This window comes from Ovis aries, chromosome 2 (assembly GCF_016772045.2).
Source record: "Ovis aries strain OAR_USU_Benz2616 breed Rambouillet chromosome 2, ARS-UI_Ramb_v3.0, whole genome shotgun sequence".
NCBI classification, from domain to species: domain Eukaryota; kingdom Metazoa; phylum Chordata; class Mammalia; order Artiodactyla; family Bovidae; genus Ovis; species Ovis aries.
This window is the reverse complement of record NC_056055.1, coordinates 70363178-70382488: the sequence shown is the minus strand read 5'-3', so window position 1 is coordinate 70382488 and position 19311 is coordinate 70363178. Positions and strand designations below refer to the sequence as shown.

Genomic DNA, 19311 nt, shown 5'->3' with positions numbered 1-19311 from the left:
TTTAGAAATGTTATTCTATAATTTTCACACTTTTCAATCTTTTCTATAAGATTCCAGAAGTTGGGTAGATACTACAAAACTTATAGTCCAAAATGCTTTTTATCATATGCTGAGTGAGCTTGTTAAAAATCAAATGGGGAATTTCAGAGTATTAGCAGAAGGAAGAAAGGGAAACCCAGAACTTCAAACATCCAGTTTCCCAAGTCATATTGATACATTCAAAATGAGGCAGCTTGTTCCAGAAAGAGTATGGAGTTTTGCAGCTTAAAGGAGATGCCCCTGTCTATTCCCAAGGTAATGTCTGGTGTACTGTGTCAGAAATGAATGCAAGTCAGTAACGTAAAAACTGATGACTCAAGATAAAATTACTTGTGAAAAACCTATGCTAGTTCATCTCTTGATGGAAGGCAATTTGTCTAAATACATTATTATATTTCATCTGACAAAGAAATAGACTAGTTGGAGTGGGCTGTGACTGCAAGATACAAAGAATTTGGTTAGTATATCCTCTGGTGAAAAGATCTCCGGCTTTGTCCACCCTATTCCTAGGATCATGTTATCCCCTCATGGCCTATATAGTGTCAGGCTGGACTTCTCCCAAGCCCAAGATGAAAAGATGCTCTTGTAAACTGGCAAGAAGCCTGGCTTTCACAGAGCACAAACTGGCTGGCAAGTGGACCATACATCTGCCTGGGTTCCTTATGTCCTAGTGCTCCATGATCCATCAACCACAGTGATGGCTGCTGCATACTCAGGATCAGAGACCCTGACTGCAGGCGATCAGGGTCCACAAACATCTTCACATCAGGACATGTGCTATCCAGAAAATGGTAACATCTGTCCAACACACAGACAGCCTGGAAGGGGTGTGGAGCCCCAGCAAGTCTGCTCAGTTAGAAGCAACTGGCATCAGATTCCACTGAAGGCTCCACCTGGTGGCCCTCAGGGTGAGCAGACGTCTGGTCCTGTCCAAAATGTCCAAAGGCATTTTGGTCCACGCCAAAAGGTTCTTGAACTTTGGTTCTGTCTACAATATCCATGAGCATATTTGGTCCCTGCCAAGTGGTTCTGGACAAATATCAAAGAACTTTTGGTGTGGATCAAATGTCTTATAGATGAAATGTCTTCACGGATGTTTTGGACAGGACCAATTGTCCTGCAAGGGCCCTGAGGACTAGAAGAGGTAAACATCTCCCTGAGGTCTCAGAAGGTTGCAAAGTTACAGGCAACACTAGATTCCAGCTAATGCAGGTCACGGTTATTTCCACAAGGCCTACATAAAACAAAACAAGCCAAAATGTCATGGAGATGCCTAGCTGAATATCAACTCTGCGTATTATTCTATTTTTTTAATTTCCAAATGTATAAAAAAAAATTTAAAAAAAACCACCTGACAACCTGATTCTAAATCTGTATCAAATATTCAATTTTGAGAATCAAATGTATATCAAACATTCAATTCCTAGAATCAAATATAGCAAATTACTTAAGATCAAAAATTTAAAAATATGAGTGTATATAATATGCATTTTCATCATTTTAGTGAAATCTAACAGATAACTAATCAAATATATAAGACTGACAAGTGAAGAGGCATAACAGAAAAGTGCTGTTCAATTTGCAAAAAGATTCATTTCAGGATTCTTTTAATTATCAAGAACTACTTCACATTTCAACTTATTTCAGAAAAAAAAGTAAATGAGATTTTTGAAAGAATCTGGCTTATAATTTATAGAAGATTTTAAAAACATTCTACTTAAGGCAAAATCAAACTACAGTTGACCTTGAACAACTGTGGTTAGTCCATGTATATCTTATGGGGGCCCTTCGGATCCATGATTCCTCTGCATCCCCAGATTCAACCAACTACAGACCCATGTAGTGCTGTATTATTTAGTATGAAAAAACATCTGCACGTAAGTGGACCCACACAATTCAAACTGTGTTGTTTAAAGGTTAACTGTATATCTAATATACACAATGAAAATAGTATTCCACATAAATATGTATGACCAACCCATTTTTCCATTTATAAACATGGGCACACCAAACCAGATCTGTCCATCCCAAGTCAATCTTATGATAAGGACTGATGCTGGTATTTTGTATAGTCTTATAAAGATTATGTACTATATCTCTTAACTCTTTCAAACCCATTTGGGAATGAAAATTTAGTAACGAATGACTAAGACTAGCAATCTTAAAAAACACAGCTCTCCAGAGATTCCCCGAGAGAAACAAAATCGATGCATTCTTGGAACAGTGTTGGCAGATAAAAAGAGATTTTTTTTTTTGTCAGTAATTTTATGAGTCTTTGGTCAGTTCTTAACGGGAGAATTTGGAGTGGAGGTTAAGGTCACTCTTTTTCCAGTAGAAGTATGACTCAAAGAGCTAAAGACAGCTGCAAGGGCTTCTCCTACAAACATACTGAAGTTCTGTGATCCCTGATCAAAAAGCAAGAGAGAAAAAGGGCCCTGAAGGATGGAGAGAGAAAAGGCAAGGAGGAACCCTTCCGTTTTGTGTAGTCTCATCTAGCAGCTTCTTTCAAGAGGCCTTTCTGCAGTTCTGCACCCTCCCTGCAGAGGGCAGCACGCACAATACAGTCGAGCGTGCAGGTAGCATCTCTGGCGGAAACCAGGGAAGCACCCGCTAGCCAAGCCTTCAGGTCCCTCTAGCAGCTGCTTTTAAGAAACTCGTCAGGATAAGTTTCACAGCCTTTCTGTGAAATTTATAGGGGTAAGACAGCGGCTAATTTATTCATTTTAATTAACACCAGCCCAGGTAATGCTTTAAAGAACAAAGAGGCCTTCTTAACCCTCGCGAGACTCAGGGTCACTGACTTCCTAGACTCGGCTTTCTGCCGTACCTCATTTTCCTCTTCGTGCTCCAGTATGGCCTGCAGGAAGGCCCTCCGCTCATGGCTGGAAGACTTCTGATCAAACATGCCCGCCTGGATCACCTTCTGATCCACATTCAGCTTGTACTTGGCGGCGGCGAGGATCTTCTCCTCCACGCTGTTGACAGTGCAGAGTCTCAGCACGCGGACCTCATTTTGCTGGCCAATGCGGTGAGCGCGGTCCTGCGCCTGCAGGTCCTGTTGGAGAACCACATGCTTGAGGGCCAATGCGTCTGGGTTAGCGGCCGTGTCGCCCACCCAAGAGGAAACCAGGGAGGCATTACTTAATCCACCTTTACTAATGCAAGATTCTGCTTACATTTGTAAAATATACAAGCTACCTTCCTTCGAAAAATTCAAGGTCATTGCTAGCTGAGGGAACCTGAGTTCAAATTAACCAAGCTAACTGAAATACATCTCAGGTTTTGAAATCCAGGTCTCAAGATAGTTTTGTTGCTGTTGTTTTTAATGTGTCCCTAGGTTCACCAGATTTGTCCCTAACTAAAAAGATAAAAATAAATTTGATGTCACAAGTATGACTTGGATATTAACTACAACTAACCCTAAGTTGCAGGGTTAAAGTGAAAGTGTTCGTGGCTCAGCCCTGTCTGACTCTTTGCATCCCCATGGACTGTGGCCTGCCAGGCTCCTCTGTCTACGGAATTCTGGCAGGAATACTGGTCTGGATTGCCGTTTCCTTCTCCAGGGGATCTTCCCGACCCAGGAATCGAACCCAGGTTTCCCTCATTGCAGGCAGATTCTTTCCCACCTGAGCCACCAGGGAAGCTGGTTGCAGGGTTAAAGGAAGGTGTTAAAGATGATTATCAAGATACTGCTGAATTATACATACATACATTATACATATATACACACATTGTTCATATAATGATTGTCCATGTAGCAAATTTTCTGGTATCTAATTCAAATCATCGAAGACTCAACCTTTAGTCTGGAGGAATGAAAGGGAAAGCTGGCAGAGTGGTAAACAAGTCACCATTTGGGGGACAGAAATTTGGCACTGTGTATCTAAAGTGTTAAAATTGATTGTGGTCCTTAACTTAGAAATTCCACTTCTGAAAATGCATCCTAAGGGAATAATCATGCATATCCACAAAGATTTACGATAAGGATGCACCTTTCAGCATTATATATTATTTATAATTTTTTTTAAAAAGCAGAATTAAGTAAACATTCAACAGTAACAGATTGGTGAAATAAATTACAGTCTTCTACCATATGTGCCAAGATAATACATTAAAATTATACTGCAGAAAACTTAATGACACAAAGCTATATGTGAAAACTGCAAGTTATATATGAATATGTACATTAGGCTGTATGTGCATATATTTATCTGTTCCAAGAAAAGGGAGAAAGGACAAATACTAAGAAGCCAATAATATTTTTTATCTCCAGATAGGTGTTGTTACATTTTCTTCATTTTATTTTCATGTGGTTTGGCAATTTTTTTTTTCTGCTTTGAATATATATTACTCTTGTAATAAAAAAAATACAGTTTTAATGAAATCTTTAAATAAAATCCTTCATAAAGCTACGCGGCAGAGTTACCTAATTTTAAGGCCACATAATAAAAACTTGTTGGTCCACTTTTGTGTATTTCGGTCCAGGTAATGGCTTCTGGGCTACTGTGAATTAGCTGTTTCCATGTGTCCTCCATTAAATCCGTGTACATTTTTAGGGCAAAGGTCCGTCCCCTGCACCCTGCATCCCTGGCACCTTTGAAAGGCGTTTTGCACAGAGCTGACGCTCCATAGCTGTAAGGCCATCATCTCGACAAGATGCGCTTCCTGGCTACTCGTGCAGCACTGAGATGCAACAGGCCGAAGCCTGCCCAGGAGACCTGTCTTTGCTGGGCCTTTACAATTAAATGACTAATTGGGCAAAAGTTTCTTCTCAGAAGATATCTGAATGGGAGAGCTAAACTATGAAGACAGCTGGGACTCGTCCAAATTAGATTATTTTCCAAAGATGAGAAAGTGAGGCAGATCATTAAAAGCCGAAGGTATAGAGTCGCTAGGGAGGAAACCCTACACTTCTCTTCAAGCCGAGTTCGGTCCTCTCTCTCCACACATCTTCACCGGAATGGCTGAGCAGCAGCCGAGTTGGCAATTTCTGTGCCACCCACCTCGATTATTTCCCAGAAGAAGGGTTGAATACCGATTCCAGAATGGGCCCAGTGGTAAATATTCCAGGCTCCCTGGGTCAAGAGCAAACACTGAGCAGCTGTTCCTACCGAAGGCTGATACTCATTTTTCTTTCTTTTTCAATTGCACATTTTATATGTAAAAATGTGAGAATCATTCTTTGCTTATATTGTGGTCCAGACTCAGGTGGTTGGCCAGACTTACCCCTGGGTTATAGTTTGAGCCTGTCCTAGAAGATGCTGATAAAACATAAAATACTAAGGTCCAGCTCGCAGCAGATTATGACAGGTGAGGAAGTGGAGAGCATGGACCACCTACAAACAGGGGAACAAGTTCTTGAACCCTTGGGAGCTTGTTGCCATTAGGTTTTTGTTGGTGGTGGTGGTGGTGTTTTTTGGTATGTTTAACATGATCTGTTTGGAAAATAGCAAAAATGTCTATTTCTAGGCTGACGAAGTTTATGCAAGGTAAGCCTGTGGGCTTCTATGCCAAAAAGGGGGGGAAATATCAATATTATGACAAGGAGATAAGTATTGCAATCACTGAATGGATTATTTACCATTTCTGCAGTCTTAGAGATCTAGAACCCCATCACACTGATTTAGGTGTGATGATATCTGAAGACAAGAACACAGCCTGAGAAAAGGACCTCCAAAGTAACTATGCTGTTGACCTCTCTGTAATAACAACACAGCTCCTGCTCCACAGGTTAAAGTAAATAAAATAAATCCCCGTGTTTCTCTTAGAAGTTTGGAAATGAGAGTCCTGGTGACCCCAGAAGGTTTTAGTGATAATTCCACATTCATATGTTCTATCTTTGACTTTAGCAATGGCCTCCAATTAGCAACTTTAAGGCCAAATCTTCAACCTGTCAACCTATGTCAAATAAACCCCCTTTCACCAATGTGCCTTAATTTTGATTCAATACAATAAAGAATAATTACAGGAAAAAAGTGTTTCTTCAATACATGCTGAAGCCAAGATGGAAAAAGAACTCTACAACTTTTATTTGGAGGGGGAGGTATGCAAGTATACAAGGTTGAAAGAGCCCAAAGCCAGGATTTAAACCCTAACTTAGACAGACATGGGTGTGAATCCTGGCTGTGCTTCCTGGGTTTCTTTACATATAAAATACTCTGAGGATTACTTGAAATGAGGTATGCAAAGTGCCTCATAGTATCTGGGAGAGTTGTTGTTTAGTAAAAGTTAGTTCTCCTACTTTTTAAATGAAAAATTAGTGTTCATCTGTATCACTCGAACATCACTGATTTTTGAAAATTAAAAAAATAAAAGTGTGCCCAAACTAATGGCCATGATTAAATGAAAGGCATGAAAAAAAAAATCTAGTCATTCTAGTTAACCAAATCAGGTGGAAGTGAATCTACCTATGGCAGATATAGAAATATCTGCAGAAATATATGGCCTAGTGTGAGGAATTTGGGATGAGTTAGACCAGAGGAAATGTGGGGGTCTGTGTTTTGTTGCCCAAGTTTCAATTCACATGCATTGTGAACTGTTAGGTATGCATGTAACTTACTTTGATTCTGGGGTTCCATTTTTAGCTACTGTTCATAAACGTGTGTGTGTGTGACAGAGAGATAGAGACAGAAACACATGGATGTCCCAGCATCCTTTCTCATGGTATACTGGCATTTCTGGAAACTAGATTTCCTTGGATTCTTAGCATAAACACTGTGCCAATGAGGGTGAACAGCTGAGATGCCACAGAAGTGTTTATCCTGGAAGATAAAATCTAGTGAACTCTCCATTCACCTATACCCAGGTTACTGTATCTCACTGAATATTTAGGCAGCAGCGACGAGGGTGATGTAAACAGCCAGGCAGACTAAGCATCCTGGGAGGAGGGGAATCACACATCCTTCCCTAGATACTTAGCCTAGCTCAGTGCCCGTGGCATAACAGCCCTTCAATAAATGTTTGTGGAACATTTACCATGGCAAGAGGAAAACTGTGGGTTTCTCCTGGGAATGTGAATTCTCCCTGTGATTTGGAAAGAAATATGGGATATAAAAATATACAAGGCATATGAGACTATCTCCTGAAGACTAATACACTATATGCTGGTCACCTGTAACCCCTTTCAGGGTGAGAAAATTTCAAAAGGAACTCGACTTGAATGTCATCACCAGGAAAGAATGGCAGGGGCACATGCAGTGGTCAAGGCTGGTGGGCACCCACAGGTCTGGAATCACTGCTTTATTCTTGAAGTCAGGGATCCCCGGATGTGTGAGGAAGTCTGTGTCTGAATCTCCCAGAAGCTTGTGTATAGAGAAGTCTAGACAAGTGGGAAGGCCCTACAAAATTAAGGGTAGGGTGCAGGGAATGACAAGCAGGCATGGCTGTTTTTAAAAAGCTCCCTCGTAATTCTAAGGCATCTGAACTCCACTTCCTGACAAAGACAACTTCTGTAAGCCTTTTCCATCCAATCTTCACAACAACCTAGTGAGATGGTGTGATTCTGCGTATTTATAGTCCATGAGACCTGTACAGGAAGGAGTCCAGGCTAAGCTGATGTAGAATTCACCTTCCTATGTGAGAGCTGCAGTTCTCTTTACTACTGTGAATCCACATTTGTTCCAATATGAATCTAATCCTCAAAAATATCACCCTGCATGTGTGCTAAGTCACTTCATTCATTTCCAACTCTTCACAACTCTATGGACTGTAGCCCACCAGGCTCCTCTGTCTATGGGATTTTCCAGGCAAGAATACTTGAGTAGATGGCCATGCCCTCCTTCAGGGAATTTTCCCGACTCAGGGATCGAACCTGCGTGTCTTACGTCTCCTGCACTGTCAGGCAGGTTCTTTACCACCGGGAAGCCTGAATATTGCTCTACTGAGTTATCTTATAGGCAGGTATACTACCTACCTCCCAGACGAAACTGCCACAAGAGACCTATTCTATTTGTTTTTTTAGTAGTTGCTCATAGAATATTTCTATGTGTTTTTAAAAACGGAAGTATAGTTGATTTAAAATGTTTAAGGTGTATAGAATAGAATATTTTTTGACGATGATTTTAAATAAAACACACAGAATAAAAAACTAATATACAAATTGTGTGACCTTGGGGACATTATTTACAGCTCTCTAGGACTCATTTTTACCAGGTGGCTCAGACAGTAAAGAATCCGCCTGCCATTGCAGACCCAGGTTCGATCCCTGTGTCAGGAAGACTCCCTGGAGAAGGGAATGGCTACCCACTCGAGTATTCTTGCATGTAGAATTCCAAAGACAGAGGAGCCTGGTGGGTTACAGTCCATGGGGTCGCAAAGAGTTGGACACAACTGAGCAACTAACACTTTCAAATATACTTTGTTCAGTGGCAATCCCAGGAGATGGGGGATGGAGGGGCTTAAAATGAAGGGGAAACTTGAGTTTTTGTCCTGCAAACTTGAACTCTTCAAAGGCACACTAAAGGCATGTGTAAGACATCTCAATATCTATGTTTCAAGGGATATAAGAAAGTAGACATAAGAATGTGCTGAACTGTTTTCCCTTTGGAGACACGGTCCACTTGTTTAGGAATGTGCTCTGCCCCATAAATGCATATGAGGGAACCGCTAGCCTCCCCAGTCTTCTCCAGAAGGGAGGCCAGGGCACCAAGGCAGAGAGATGCACACCTGATGAGGATTCCAGTCGCTGTCAAAGATGACCACAGTATCAGCAGCCTGGAGATTCAAGCCCAGGCCTCCAGCTCTTGTGCTCAGCAAGAAAATGAAATACTGGGACCCAGGTTCATTGAATTTCTTTAGCAAAGCAGCACGATCTTCAGACTTGGTGGTACCTGAGGGGATGAGAAAAATAAATTTGCCAATTAACTCCTGTCTGAAAATGGCACAGAGCTAGACAAAAGGGCCTGCTTCCTTGAGAAATAGACTCAGATTCCTCTTAGTATTGGTGAGGAAACCCCTAAGGTTTTTGCACTTTTGAAAGGAAAACTGAACATCTTGCAATTAGAAAAAAGAAAAAGAGAGATAGTAAGAGACTTTTCTGTAATCAAGAACGAATGCTCTATCTACTCCTCATTGTTCCAAAATATTGAAAAGAGTTTAAATATTCTGATAGGGAATCTGTGAAACTTACAAATCTTGTAACATTCTCACACTAACCTAAAACTCGGTGAAAACATTTTCCGGATTTATTTTCATGCTTGAAAACACCAAATAACTTAAAAAAATACACACACACATGCCTAAAAGGATTATTATAACGGCTTAAAGCTACTTTGCCAGTCGACTTTAGAGTGGGGACTTGTTTATGCCCAAGAGAATGGAAACAAAAGGAAATTGATTTCTACTGTATTTTGCCATTTGGATGGCTACTGAGCATGATCTGGTTAGTAAAAACATAAAATGTGAATGGAATATTTTTTTACTCTTTAGCAAGACTTGAAACCAAAATAATTTTTTAAAAAAAGGAATCTCTGGGTCAGTTCTCATGCTGATATTCTGAACTGTTCAGTTCAAAGGATATAAACTAAAGACAAAGCTGCAGGTAATACACCTGGCAATGGATCACCCCATAGTGTCTGATGAGACTCCAAAATAGTGAATAAGCAGAGAGTATGAAACCCCAGAATACAGAGTTCACTTTTTGGCATGAAGAACATATTCTGGGGTTTCATATTCTCTGCTTATTCACTATTTTGGAGTCTCATCAGACACCATGGGGTGAGCCATCGCCAGGTGCATTACCTGCTGCTTTGTTTGGATATAGACCGAAATGCAGTACTTGTGGGCAATCTAAAAAATCAATAGAATGATCTCAGTTCGTTTCCAAGGAAAACCATTCAGCATCACAGTAATCCAAGTCTACACCCCCAACCACTGATGCCACAGAAGCTGAAGTTGACTGGTTCTGTGAAGACCTACCAGACCTTCTAGAACTAATACCAAAAAAAAAAAAAAAAAAAATGTCCTTTTCATCATAGAGGAATGGAATGCAAAAGTAGGAAGTCAAGAGATACTCAGAATAACACCCAACTTTGGCTTTGGAGTACAAAATGAAGCAGACAAAAGCTAACAGAGTTTTAGCAAGAGAACACGCTGGTCATAGCAAACACTCTTTTCCAACAATACAAGAGATGACTCTACACATGAACATAACCAGATGGTCAATACCAAAATCAGATTATGTTCTTTGTAGCTGAAGATGGAGAAGTTCTATACAGTCAGTAAAAATAAGACCTGGCACTGACTGTGGCTCAGATCAAAAGCGCCTTATTACAAAATTCAGACTTAAATTAAAGAAAATAAGGAAAACCACTAGGCCATCCAGGTATGACCTAAATCAAATCCCTTATGATTATACAGTGGAAGTGACAAATAGATTCAAAAGGATTAAATCTGATAGACAGAGTGCCTGAAGAACTATGGATGGATGTTCATAACATTGTACAGGAGGTGGTGACCAAAACCATACCCAAGAAAAACAAATGTAAGAAGGCAAAGTGATTGAGGAAGCTTTACAAATAGCTAAGGAAACAAAAGACATGAAAGGCAAGGAAGAAAGAGAGAGTAGTCACCCAACTGAATGCAGAGTTCCAGAGAACAGCAAAGAGAGATAAGAAGGCCTTCTTAAGTGAACAATGAAAAGAAATAGAGCAAAACAATAGACTAAGAAAGACTAGAGATCTCTTCAATAAAACTGGAGATTCCAAGGCAACATTTCATGCAAGGATGAGCACAATAAAGGACAGAAATGGTAAGGAACTTAACAGAAGCAGAAGAGATTAAAAAGAGGTGACAAGCATAAACAGAAGAACTATACCAAAAAAAGTCTTAATGACTCGGATAACCATGATGGTGTGGTCACTCACCTAGAGCCAGACATCCTGGAATGTGAAGTCAAGTGGGCCTTTGGAAGCATTACTACCAGCAAAGCTAGTGGAGGTGATGGAATTCCAGTTGAGGTATTTCAAATGCTAAAAGATGACACTCTCAAAGTGCTGCACTCAACGTGTCAGCAAATTTGGAAGTCAGCAGTGGCCACAGGACTGGAAGAGGTCAGTTTTCATTCCAATCCCAAAGAAAGGCAATGCCGAAGACTATTTAAACTACGATACAACTGCACTTATTTCACATGCTAGCAAGGTTATGCTCAAAATCCTTCAAGCTAGGCATCAGCAGTGTATGAACCAGGAACTTCCGTATGTAACAGTTGGGTTTATAAAAGGCAGAGGAACCAGAGATCAAATTGCCAACATTCGTTGGATCATGGAGAAAGTAAGGGAGTTTCAGAAAAACATCTACTCCCGCTTCTTTGACTATGCTAAAGCCTTTGTGTGGATCGCATCAAACTATGGAGAATTCTTAAAGAGCTGAAAATACCAGACCTCCTTACCTGTTTCCTAAGAAACTTGTATGTGGGCCAAGAAGCAACAGTTAGAACAAGACATTGAGCTATGGACTGGTTCAGAATTGGAAAAGGAATACAACAAGGCTGTATATTGTCACCTTGCTTATTTAACTTCTATGCAGAGTACATCATGGGAAATGCTGGGCTAGATGAATCACAAGCTGGAATCAAAATTGCTGGTAGAAATATTAATAACCTCAGATATGCGGATGGTACTACTCTTATGCCAGAAAGTGAAGAGGAACTAAAAAGCCTCTTGATGAGGGTGAAGAAGGAGAGTGAAAAAGCTGGCTTGAAACTCAATAGTCAAAAAACTTGATCATGGCATCCAGTCCCATCACTTCAAGGCAAAGGGGAAAAAAGTAGACACAGTAACAGATTTTATTTTGGGGGGCTCCAAAATCACTGTGGATGGTAACTGCAGCCATAAAAACAAAAGACGCTTGCTCCCTAGAAGGAAAGCTATGACAAAGATAGACAGAGTCTTAAAAAGCAGAGACATCACTTTGCCAACAAAGGTGCATATAGTCAAAGCTATGGTTTTTCCAGTAGTCACGTATGGATGTGAGAATTGGACCATAATAAAGGCTGAGCACCAAAGAATTGATGCTTTCAAATTGTGGTGTTGGAGAAACCTCTTGAGAGTCCCTGTATAGCAAGGAGATCAAACCAGTCAATCCTAAAAGAAATCAACCCTGAATATTCATTTGAAGGACTAATGCTGAAACTTCAATACTTTGGCCACCTGATGCGCAGAGCCAACTCTTGGAAAAGACCATGATGCTGGGAAAGATCAAGGGCAGGGGAAGGGGGTGACAGAGGATGAGATGGTTGGGTGGCATCACTGACTTAATGGACATGAATCTGAGCAAACTCCAGGAGACAGTTGAGGACAGAGGAGCCTGGCAGGCTACAGTCCACGGGGTTTCAGAGTTGGACACAACTTAGTTACTGAACAACAACAGCACAAAGGTCCCCAGATTTGCATTCCAAATCTGTCCCTTACTCTCAAAGTGTTTGTAATGTATTCACCTGGCCATTTCATGAACTGCATTGGGGAAAAGGAAAAAAAAATCCCTATGATATTCCATCTGAATATATTTTACCAGAGAAATGCAGCTGCAGAGTTTTGAAAAAGGCTTTAGCCTGTTGGGAAATATGTATGCATATTACTTGATAGTCACTAACTGCCTGCTATACAAATATTATTTCTACATGGTGTTCTTTTTTTAAGGATGAAAATATACCAGCAATTTATTTCAGAGGATTAAAACATTTAAGTGACTCCAGCTAATGGAACTGAGTTGCTGTGGAGGTTCAAGTTCCAAAATATGGGGGGATCATCTATCTTTCACGTTAATAAAAATAGTTAAGTACTCTCCTGTGGTGGGGGAGGGGATGTAGTTTCTGAATATAGCAAACGGGGATTGGAAACCAGGGCCTTTGGGTGTCCCCATTCAATGGAGAAATGTTCTTTAGAGCTCATTTTACTTTATAAATCAGATTTCCAGTTGAGCAACCTGGTCAAATCCTTCAATGATGAACTGCAAAAATTTAGATTTGCGGGGAAAGACACAAAATGTGTTTTGTTGAACAATGTTTCAAAAATGTGGTGTCCTTCTTTCTTTTATTTACAGAACCAGCATTCTGAGATCACAGAGAACTGTGTGCTCACAATGACAATGGAAGGCAAGTTCCATTCTATCATGAAACCTTTTTGCTACATCATCTGTCCAGATACAGTGATTTTTTTTTAAAAAAAGTATAGGTTCACATTTCACCCTCTGTCAGAAATAGGAGGAAAAGCCACAGAAACAAGCAAATAAAAATCTTTCCAATATGCGGAAAGAAGACATTCCCAGAGATAACAGTACAGTCAGCTCTTTGTAGTCTTGGTTTGCACATTCAGGGATTCAACCAAGAGTGGATCAAAAGTATTTGGAATTTAAAAAAAAATACCATAAAGTTCCCCAAAGCATAATTTGAATTAGCTGAGCACCAGGAATGATTCACACAGCATTTATATTGTATTAGGTATAATAAGTAATCTAGAGATGATTTAAATTATATGAAAGGACTTCCCTGGTGGTCCAGGGGTTAAGAATCCACCTGCCAACGCAGGAGACACAGGTTTGATCTATGGTCTGGGAAGACTCCCCATGTCTTGGGTTAACTAAGCCCCTGAGCCTCAGCTAGTGAATCTGCACGCTGCAGCTTCTCAGCCTGTGTGCCCTAGAGCCTGTGCTCTGCAAAGAGAAGCCCCCACTCACTGCAGCTAGAGAAAGCCCATGCAGAGCAACGAAGACCCAGTACAGCAAAGAATAAACAACGTAAGTAAAATTAAAATGGCATAAAAATACATGAAGTATATGGAGGATGTGCATAGGTTATATGTAAACACTGTACCAGTTTATATCAGGGACTTGAGCATCTGCGGATTCTAGTATTTGTGGGGGTCCTGGAACCAATCCCTGACTTGATACTGAGGAATGAGGGACCAACCGTATACACAGCATGGAACCTGATAAATTATAAGGCCAGGAAAAGATGTGATTGAGTCACTTCTCATGCAAAGCTATGGCATTTCTTATGACAAGGTTCAGAATTTTTTTTCTGGATTACTATTTCCATTAGTCAAAGGTTCTCCAAGCCAAGATATTTGCTGATCATCAGCAATCTTTGGCATGCTGCTCAAGGAGATTCAAACTACCATGTCAGGGTTTATTTCCAGCCTAAGAAGTGCTGCTTGTATATGGGCACAGGATTTAAAGTGTATCAAGTCCAAGTTCTTTTAGACTTTGATGCAGAGCATAACCAAGAATACAGTTAATAATAAAGGCAATTGTGTTGAAAATTGCAAATTTTCCAGAAGGAACACACTGTCAGGCTTTTATGATTACTCATTTTAACTTAGTTTCAGCTGCTTTTGGAAAATGTTGTCTTCTGGGACTTAACTTTACTGCTTACTCTCATTCAAAAATTGTTTCCAGTGAAAACAAAGACTATGATGGAATCGTAGTTAAATCTATTCATGCAACCATAATCTTTGCCAGGAAAAAAATATCTACTTATCTGCCATCAAATTTTTTTTCCTGAGGTCAAAAATCTGGGATATAAAATTGAGCAATGAAAATCCAAAGTCATTTTAACAACTGGGTTAAGGGGATATGGTTGGAGGGTGGTACAGTTGGAAGTAGGTGTACTAATTTATCCATGTGTATGTTGATTGTTTGCCCATGAATTCTCTCTAACTCTGAAACAAATGGCTGTTGCTTCTTTCAGCTAGAAGTCCATGAAGCCTTCTGAATGCCATCTGTAACACTTAGTGAACTTGTTTGCTTCTTTCCTCCAACCTACTCTTTGCTAGCAGGATCAGTGAGTGGCTCGTTCTCTTGAAATGGTCTGGTCATTTTCAATTAATTAAAAATTGTTGAATAAGTTAAAAATCATTTTTAAAAATATTGTCTCTGGGAAAACAACCTGCATTTTCAGAGATTCTAAACTAATTCTAAACTGATTCTAAATTAATGTGCAGTTAGAGAGATCAAAGTTACAATTTGGTTTCACCATCTGCCTCACGTGTAAACTTCGGCAAGTTAACTTATCTCTCTAAACCTCTGTTTTCTCATTTGTTAAATGGGGATTGTGTTTATACCTTGTTTGCTGAGAAAATTAAATAAATAATGCACAGGAAGTGCTTTGCCTGGTATCCCACATGTACTGATAGTAGGCATTCCATAAACATGAGCTTTTCTGACTATTATGATTGATAAAAATAAGGGCATCAACCAACAGACAATTAAAGATACTCTCTCAAGCTGGCAGGATACATGAGAAAGATTTGCTTCAAGGAAGTCACTTCTTGCCAGTTTTCCAGACTCAAATATTCCAAGGCCACAGCCCTCAGGGAGCTGAGATTCCAGTCAAAATGCCACAAAGCAGTAAACAATAGTTCTGCAGGACATCTGTGAGGGACTGTCTATTCAGGAAAACAGAGCTGGTGGCCTCTCACCTGAGCAGCAGTGAAGGCGGGCTTGCCTTTCAAAGGAAGAATGCTGACGGAGGGCTTCCCCTCAAAGAGAGGGAGGAAGGAACAGGTTGAGCCTGATGACAAGACACAAGGCAGACGTGCCTAAAGACAGACTGTGGCTGACAGAGCTGTGTCATGAATTCAGAATCAACGCTCACTTAAGCATTCATCTGTTTTCAGTGACCTCAAGGAGAGGGAACTGTGTTAGTCGCTCAGTCGTGTCCGACTCTTTGCGACCCCATGAACTGTGGCCCACCAGACTGCTCCGCCCATGGGATTCTCCAGGCAAGAGTACTGGAGTGGGGTGCCATTCCCTTCTTTAGGGCATCTTCCCGACCCAGGGATCGAACCTGGTCTGCTGCTTTACAGGCACATTCTTTACCATCTGAACCACCAGGGAAGTAAAGTTCTTTAAAAAATCAAGTTTGTCAGAGGGTATAATTAATTTAAGAGTTAACAATGCCCTAATAGGTATACCATATAGAGAATTTACTTAAAAATTCAAGTAAGAGAAAATACGGCAGGTCCGAGGGTGGTATATATCCAGTTGTATCCAGTTCATAGCAAGAGGGTGAGAAAATGTTGGATTGAAAATAAAACATCTTTTAATGGAACATAAACTTTAAATTTCCCACTTGACAATAACTTGAATGCTACATCAGATAAAAATTGGTACTAGAAACACCATGCAGGAATTCAACGCCATCCTGGCTGTAAACCAGCTCCTATATACCACTCTTGGAAAATGTCACCCCCTGCCATAGTAAGAACATTTTGGTATCCCTAATCTCTGAAAAACTAGGGCTGCCATCCAAATCGTACAGCAATTTAGGAAGTATCTCTAAATTCATATTTTCTGACTAATTTTTTAAGGACATGCTGTCACTCTAGAAATCAGGCAAATATTCTGCACAGTTCACAAAATCCAGCAAACAATGAAGCCATGTCTCTTAAGGTAGCATGTATATACTTCTATTTAGAAAATGAGAGAAGTTTTAATGATAGATATAATCTTATGTGGATTATTACACTGTTTCTAAAGAAGGGAATCATAACTTTTATCCCTTTAAAATATGCCTTCACAGAAAAACCTAAAGGTTTATCAAAATATTCTATATAGGGGGGGGGTACATAGAGAATAGATAAGCCCAAGGCAAGAAGAGTTTTTAAATTTTAGTTTAGTTTAATTGGGGTACTTATAAATGATTTTAAGTCACTTGCATTGGCTTGAATGTAGGAAAAACATCTGCACAAAGATTTCAGCTTATTTTAGGCTGGAGGATATAAAAACTGCTATCATCTAGAGAAGCTGGACCTCACTCTGCTAATTCTTCAACAATTTTACCCCTGCTTTCGACTGAAGTTGGATCTGAGTTGCCAGTATCCCTGTACTCTGAATAGCGTGGCTGTGGAGCCTAATTCCTTACACACTCACCATCAAGGCGCAGGTAAAGGAAGTTCCGAAAAGCAAAGTAATCCTCCATGATGGTCATGAGGGACGTCATCTGGCAGAAAAGCAGCACGCGGTGGTTAGTCGCTCTCAATTTTGGCAGAATACGATCAAGTAGCTCAAACTTTCCCGAGGCCCGATACAGCTCAGCCCTGAACCCAAAAATGCAAAACAAGAAGACAGTATTACTGCTGTCTTCTTGAAGGATCCAGCAGAGCTTTGCTTTTCATACAGTGCCTTGTGCAGAGTAAACATTCGGTAAATAACTACGGAATGAATGAATGGATGAGTACATAGCCACTCCAAAGCTGTGGAGAGTGTTTCATGGAAAAATAGAATATATTTGTAGAAAACCCACAAAAGTACATTATATACTGTAGGTATGATGACAGAGTCTAGAGAGAAAAGGAAACCTTCTCATATTCTTCATAGTTTCACTCTCTGTCTCAACTCTCTTTCTTTCTCTCTGTCCCTCCCACACATACATACATGTATATTATGTCATTTCCTTAAATCTCTACTTATTTAAATTCATAAAACAACTAACTCAGGGCATTGCAATTCACTGAAATACTTACTGAGCACCTACAGTGTGCTAAGCACACTACTGAGCATGTGCATAAGCAAAATAGAATCTCTGCTTTCCCAATGGGCAATTAGTGACTTAGGATAAGTACTAAAAAGAAAAACAGATACCTTCTTTGCATAAGAACAGTGTGTGGCAAATGTCAGCCCTGGACTGCAGCCTGTTTTTGTAAATAACATTTTATTGGAACATGGCCAGGCTTGCTCATTTATATTTGCCTATGGCAGTTTTCAAGCTACAATGACAAAGTTGAGCTGGTGCAACTGAGACTTTTGGGACAGCAAAAGTGAAAATTTGGGGATCTGGCCCTTTGCAGAAAATAATTTGCCAGCTCCTGGTTTAGAGCATCAAGGGTGACCCCAATGAAGAAATAACAGTGTAGCCTAAAACCTGAAATAAAGAGCAAAAGGCAGCCAGGTGAAGAAGGGAGACTTAGGAGTGGAGAGGAAGAGATTCCAGGAAATGGAAAGAGTATGTGCAAAGGCCCCGAGGAGTAAAAGAATCTGGAGAGTCTGAAAAATGGAAAAAAGAAAAATGGTGTGTGTGGCTTATGCATAAGTCGAGGAGTGGAGGGGAGACACTGGGAGATGAGAGCAGAGATGAAGAGGGTGGGGGGCGGGTTTAGACAGATCCTGTAGGGCTCTATTAGTTTTAGTTTTAAGTGAAATGGAAAGCCATTGATGGGTTTTAAACAGGGGGGCCACGAGAGCTGACATCTTTTTAAAAGATCACCATGTACACTGTGAAGAATGGATTGGAGAAGAGATAGACTCCTGGAAATTCACATGAAAAATAGAAATCACATTAAAAAAATACGATGGCAGAGTGCTGTCAGATAGAGAATGTTAGTGAGCTAAATTAGAGATTTTTTCCTCCCCAAGAAACCACTCTCCTCTTTTATCAACAGCGGTGTGTTACATTATTAAAACTTAGTTGTAGGGGGATGCTGTTGAGAAAACTCTCCAGTGTCTATGCATTCTAGCCTATAACAGTGAAATGTAACACTGGCAGTGATTTTATGACACAGAGAACAGATAGATTTTTCAAGTGCAGGTCTTCTCAACATCCATCCGCTGCTCTGAGAACTGTCCTCCAAACACCTGCTGAGGCCATGTTTTCAGTACACGGCCTGGCCACCCTGACAGCAGCAGCAGTGTACCCCGCATCTGGAGAGAAGGAGAGCCTGGTGGCAATGGTTCTGCATGGCTTCCAATTCCTGGTTCTTGGCCCACTGACACAGGGGATCAAAGAATGGCCCCTTTATCTTAATAAGAAAATCTCCCTGGTGCCAAACAAGCAAAACAGAGGCTTTCTATCGATGCAAGGTACTTTTTCGTTGTTGCAGACATGTGTCTCTTCAAGGTCCAGACGAAAAATATTTCTTATACAGACCATGCTCCAGCAAATGATTGTACAGCTGTACATGTTTATAGCAGATGAGACATCTTCCTCTCATGCACATTAATGTTAAATACTGACTTGAGATCTCATATGTTAAATTCTCTTTGAGCTCAAGCTACACTATTGGTTATAAGTAACAACCCTCTGAAGCTCTGACAACGTTTTTAGAACACTGTGACACTGTTAAGTCTATTAAAGGAGATCTATGTCCTCTGAATGGCCACTTGCTCAAGGCATGTAGTCATTTATGCCAGTAAAGTAAAAGAGAATGCTGATATCGTTCTGGTTAACAACTTCTGCACCCTCTGCTGAAGAGAGGGGTTGCTGTGGAGGCTGGCAGTACTGTATTTGTGTGACAGGAAACACTAGAGAGAAAAGTTTAGGTGGCACCAACAAACCATTTT

The 19311-nt window shown here is 40.4% G+C and overlaps 1 protein-coding gene across 11 annotated transcripts in view; it reads right to left on the bottom strand.

Moving 5' to 3' along the window:
* The window catches only part of SMARCA2 (SWI/SNF related, matrix associated, actin dependent regulator of chromatin, subfamily a, member 2), a 176650-nt gene that overhangs the window by 69665 nt on the left and 87674 nt on the right, over positions 1 to 19311 (bottom strand). For all 11 annotated transcript variants that reach the window (XM_060410937.1, XM_027964526.3, XM_060410946.1 and 8 more), the window contains exons 23-25: positions 16906 to 17072; positions 8704 to 8867; positions 2867 to 3094 (exon numbers count right to left, since the gene is read on the bottom strand). In XM_060410937.1, the coding sequence (XP_060266920.1) occupies positions 2867 to 3094; positions 8704 to 8867; positions 16906 to 17072 (559 nt within the window). The remainder of the gene's footprint in view (positions 1 to 2866; positions 3095 to 8703; positions 8868 to 16905; positions 17073 to 19311) is intronic.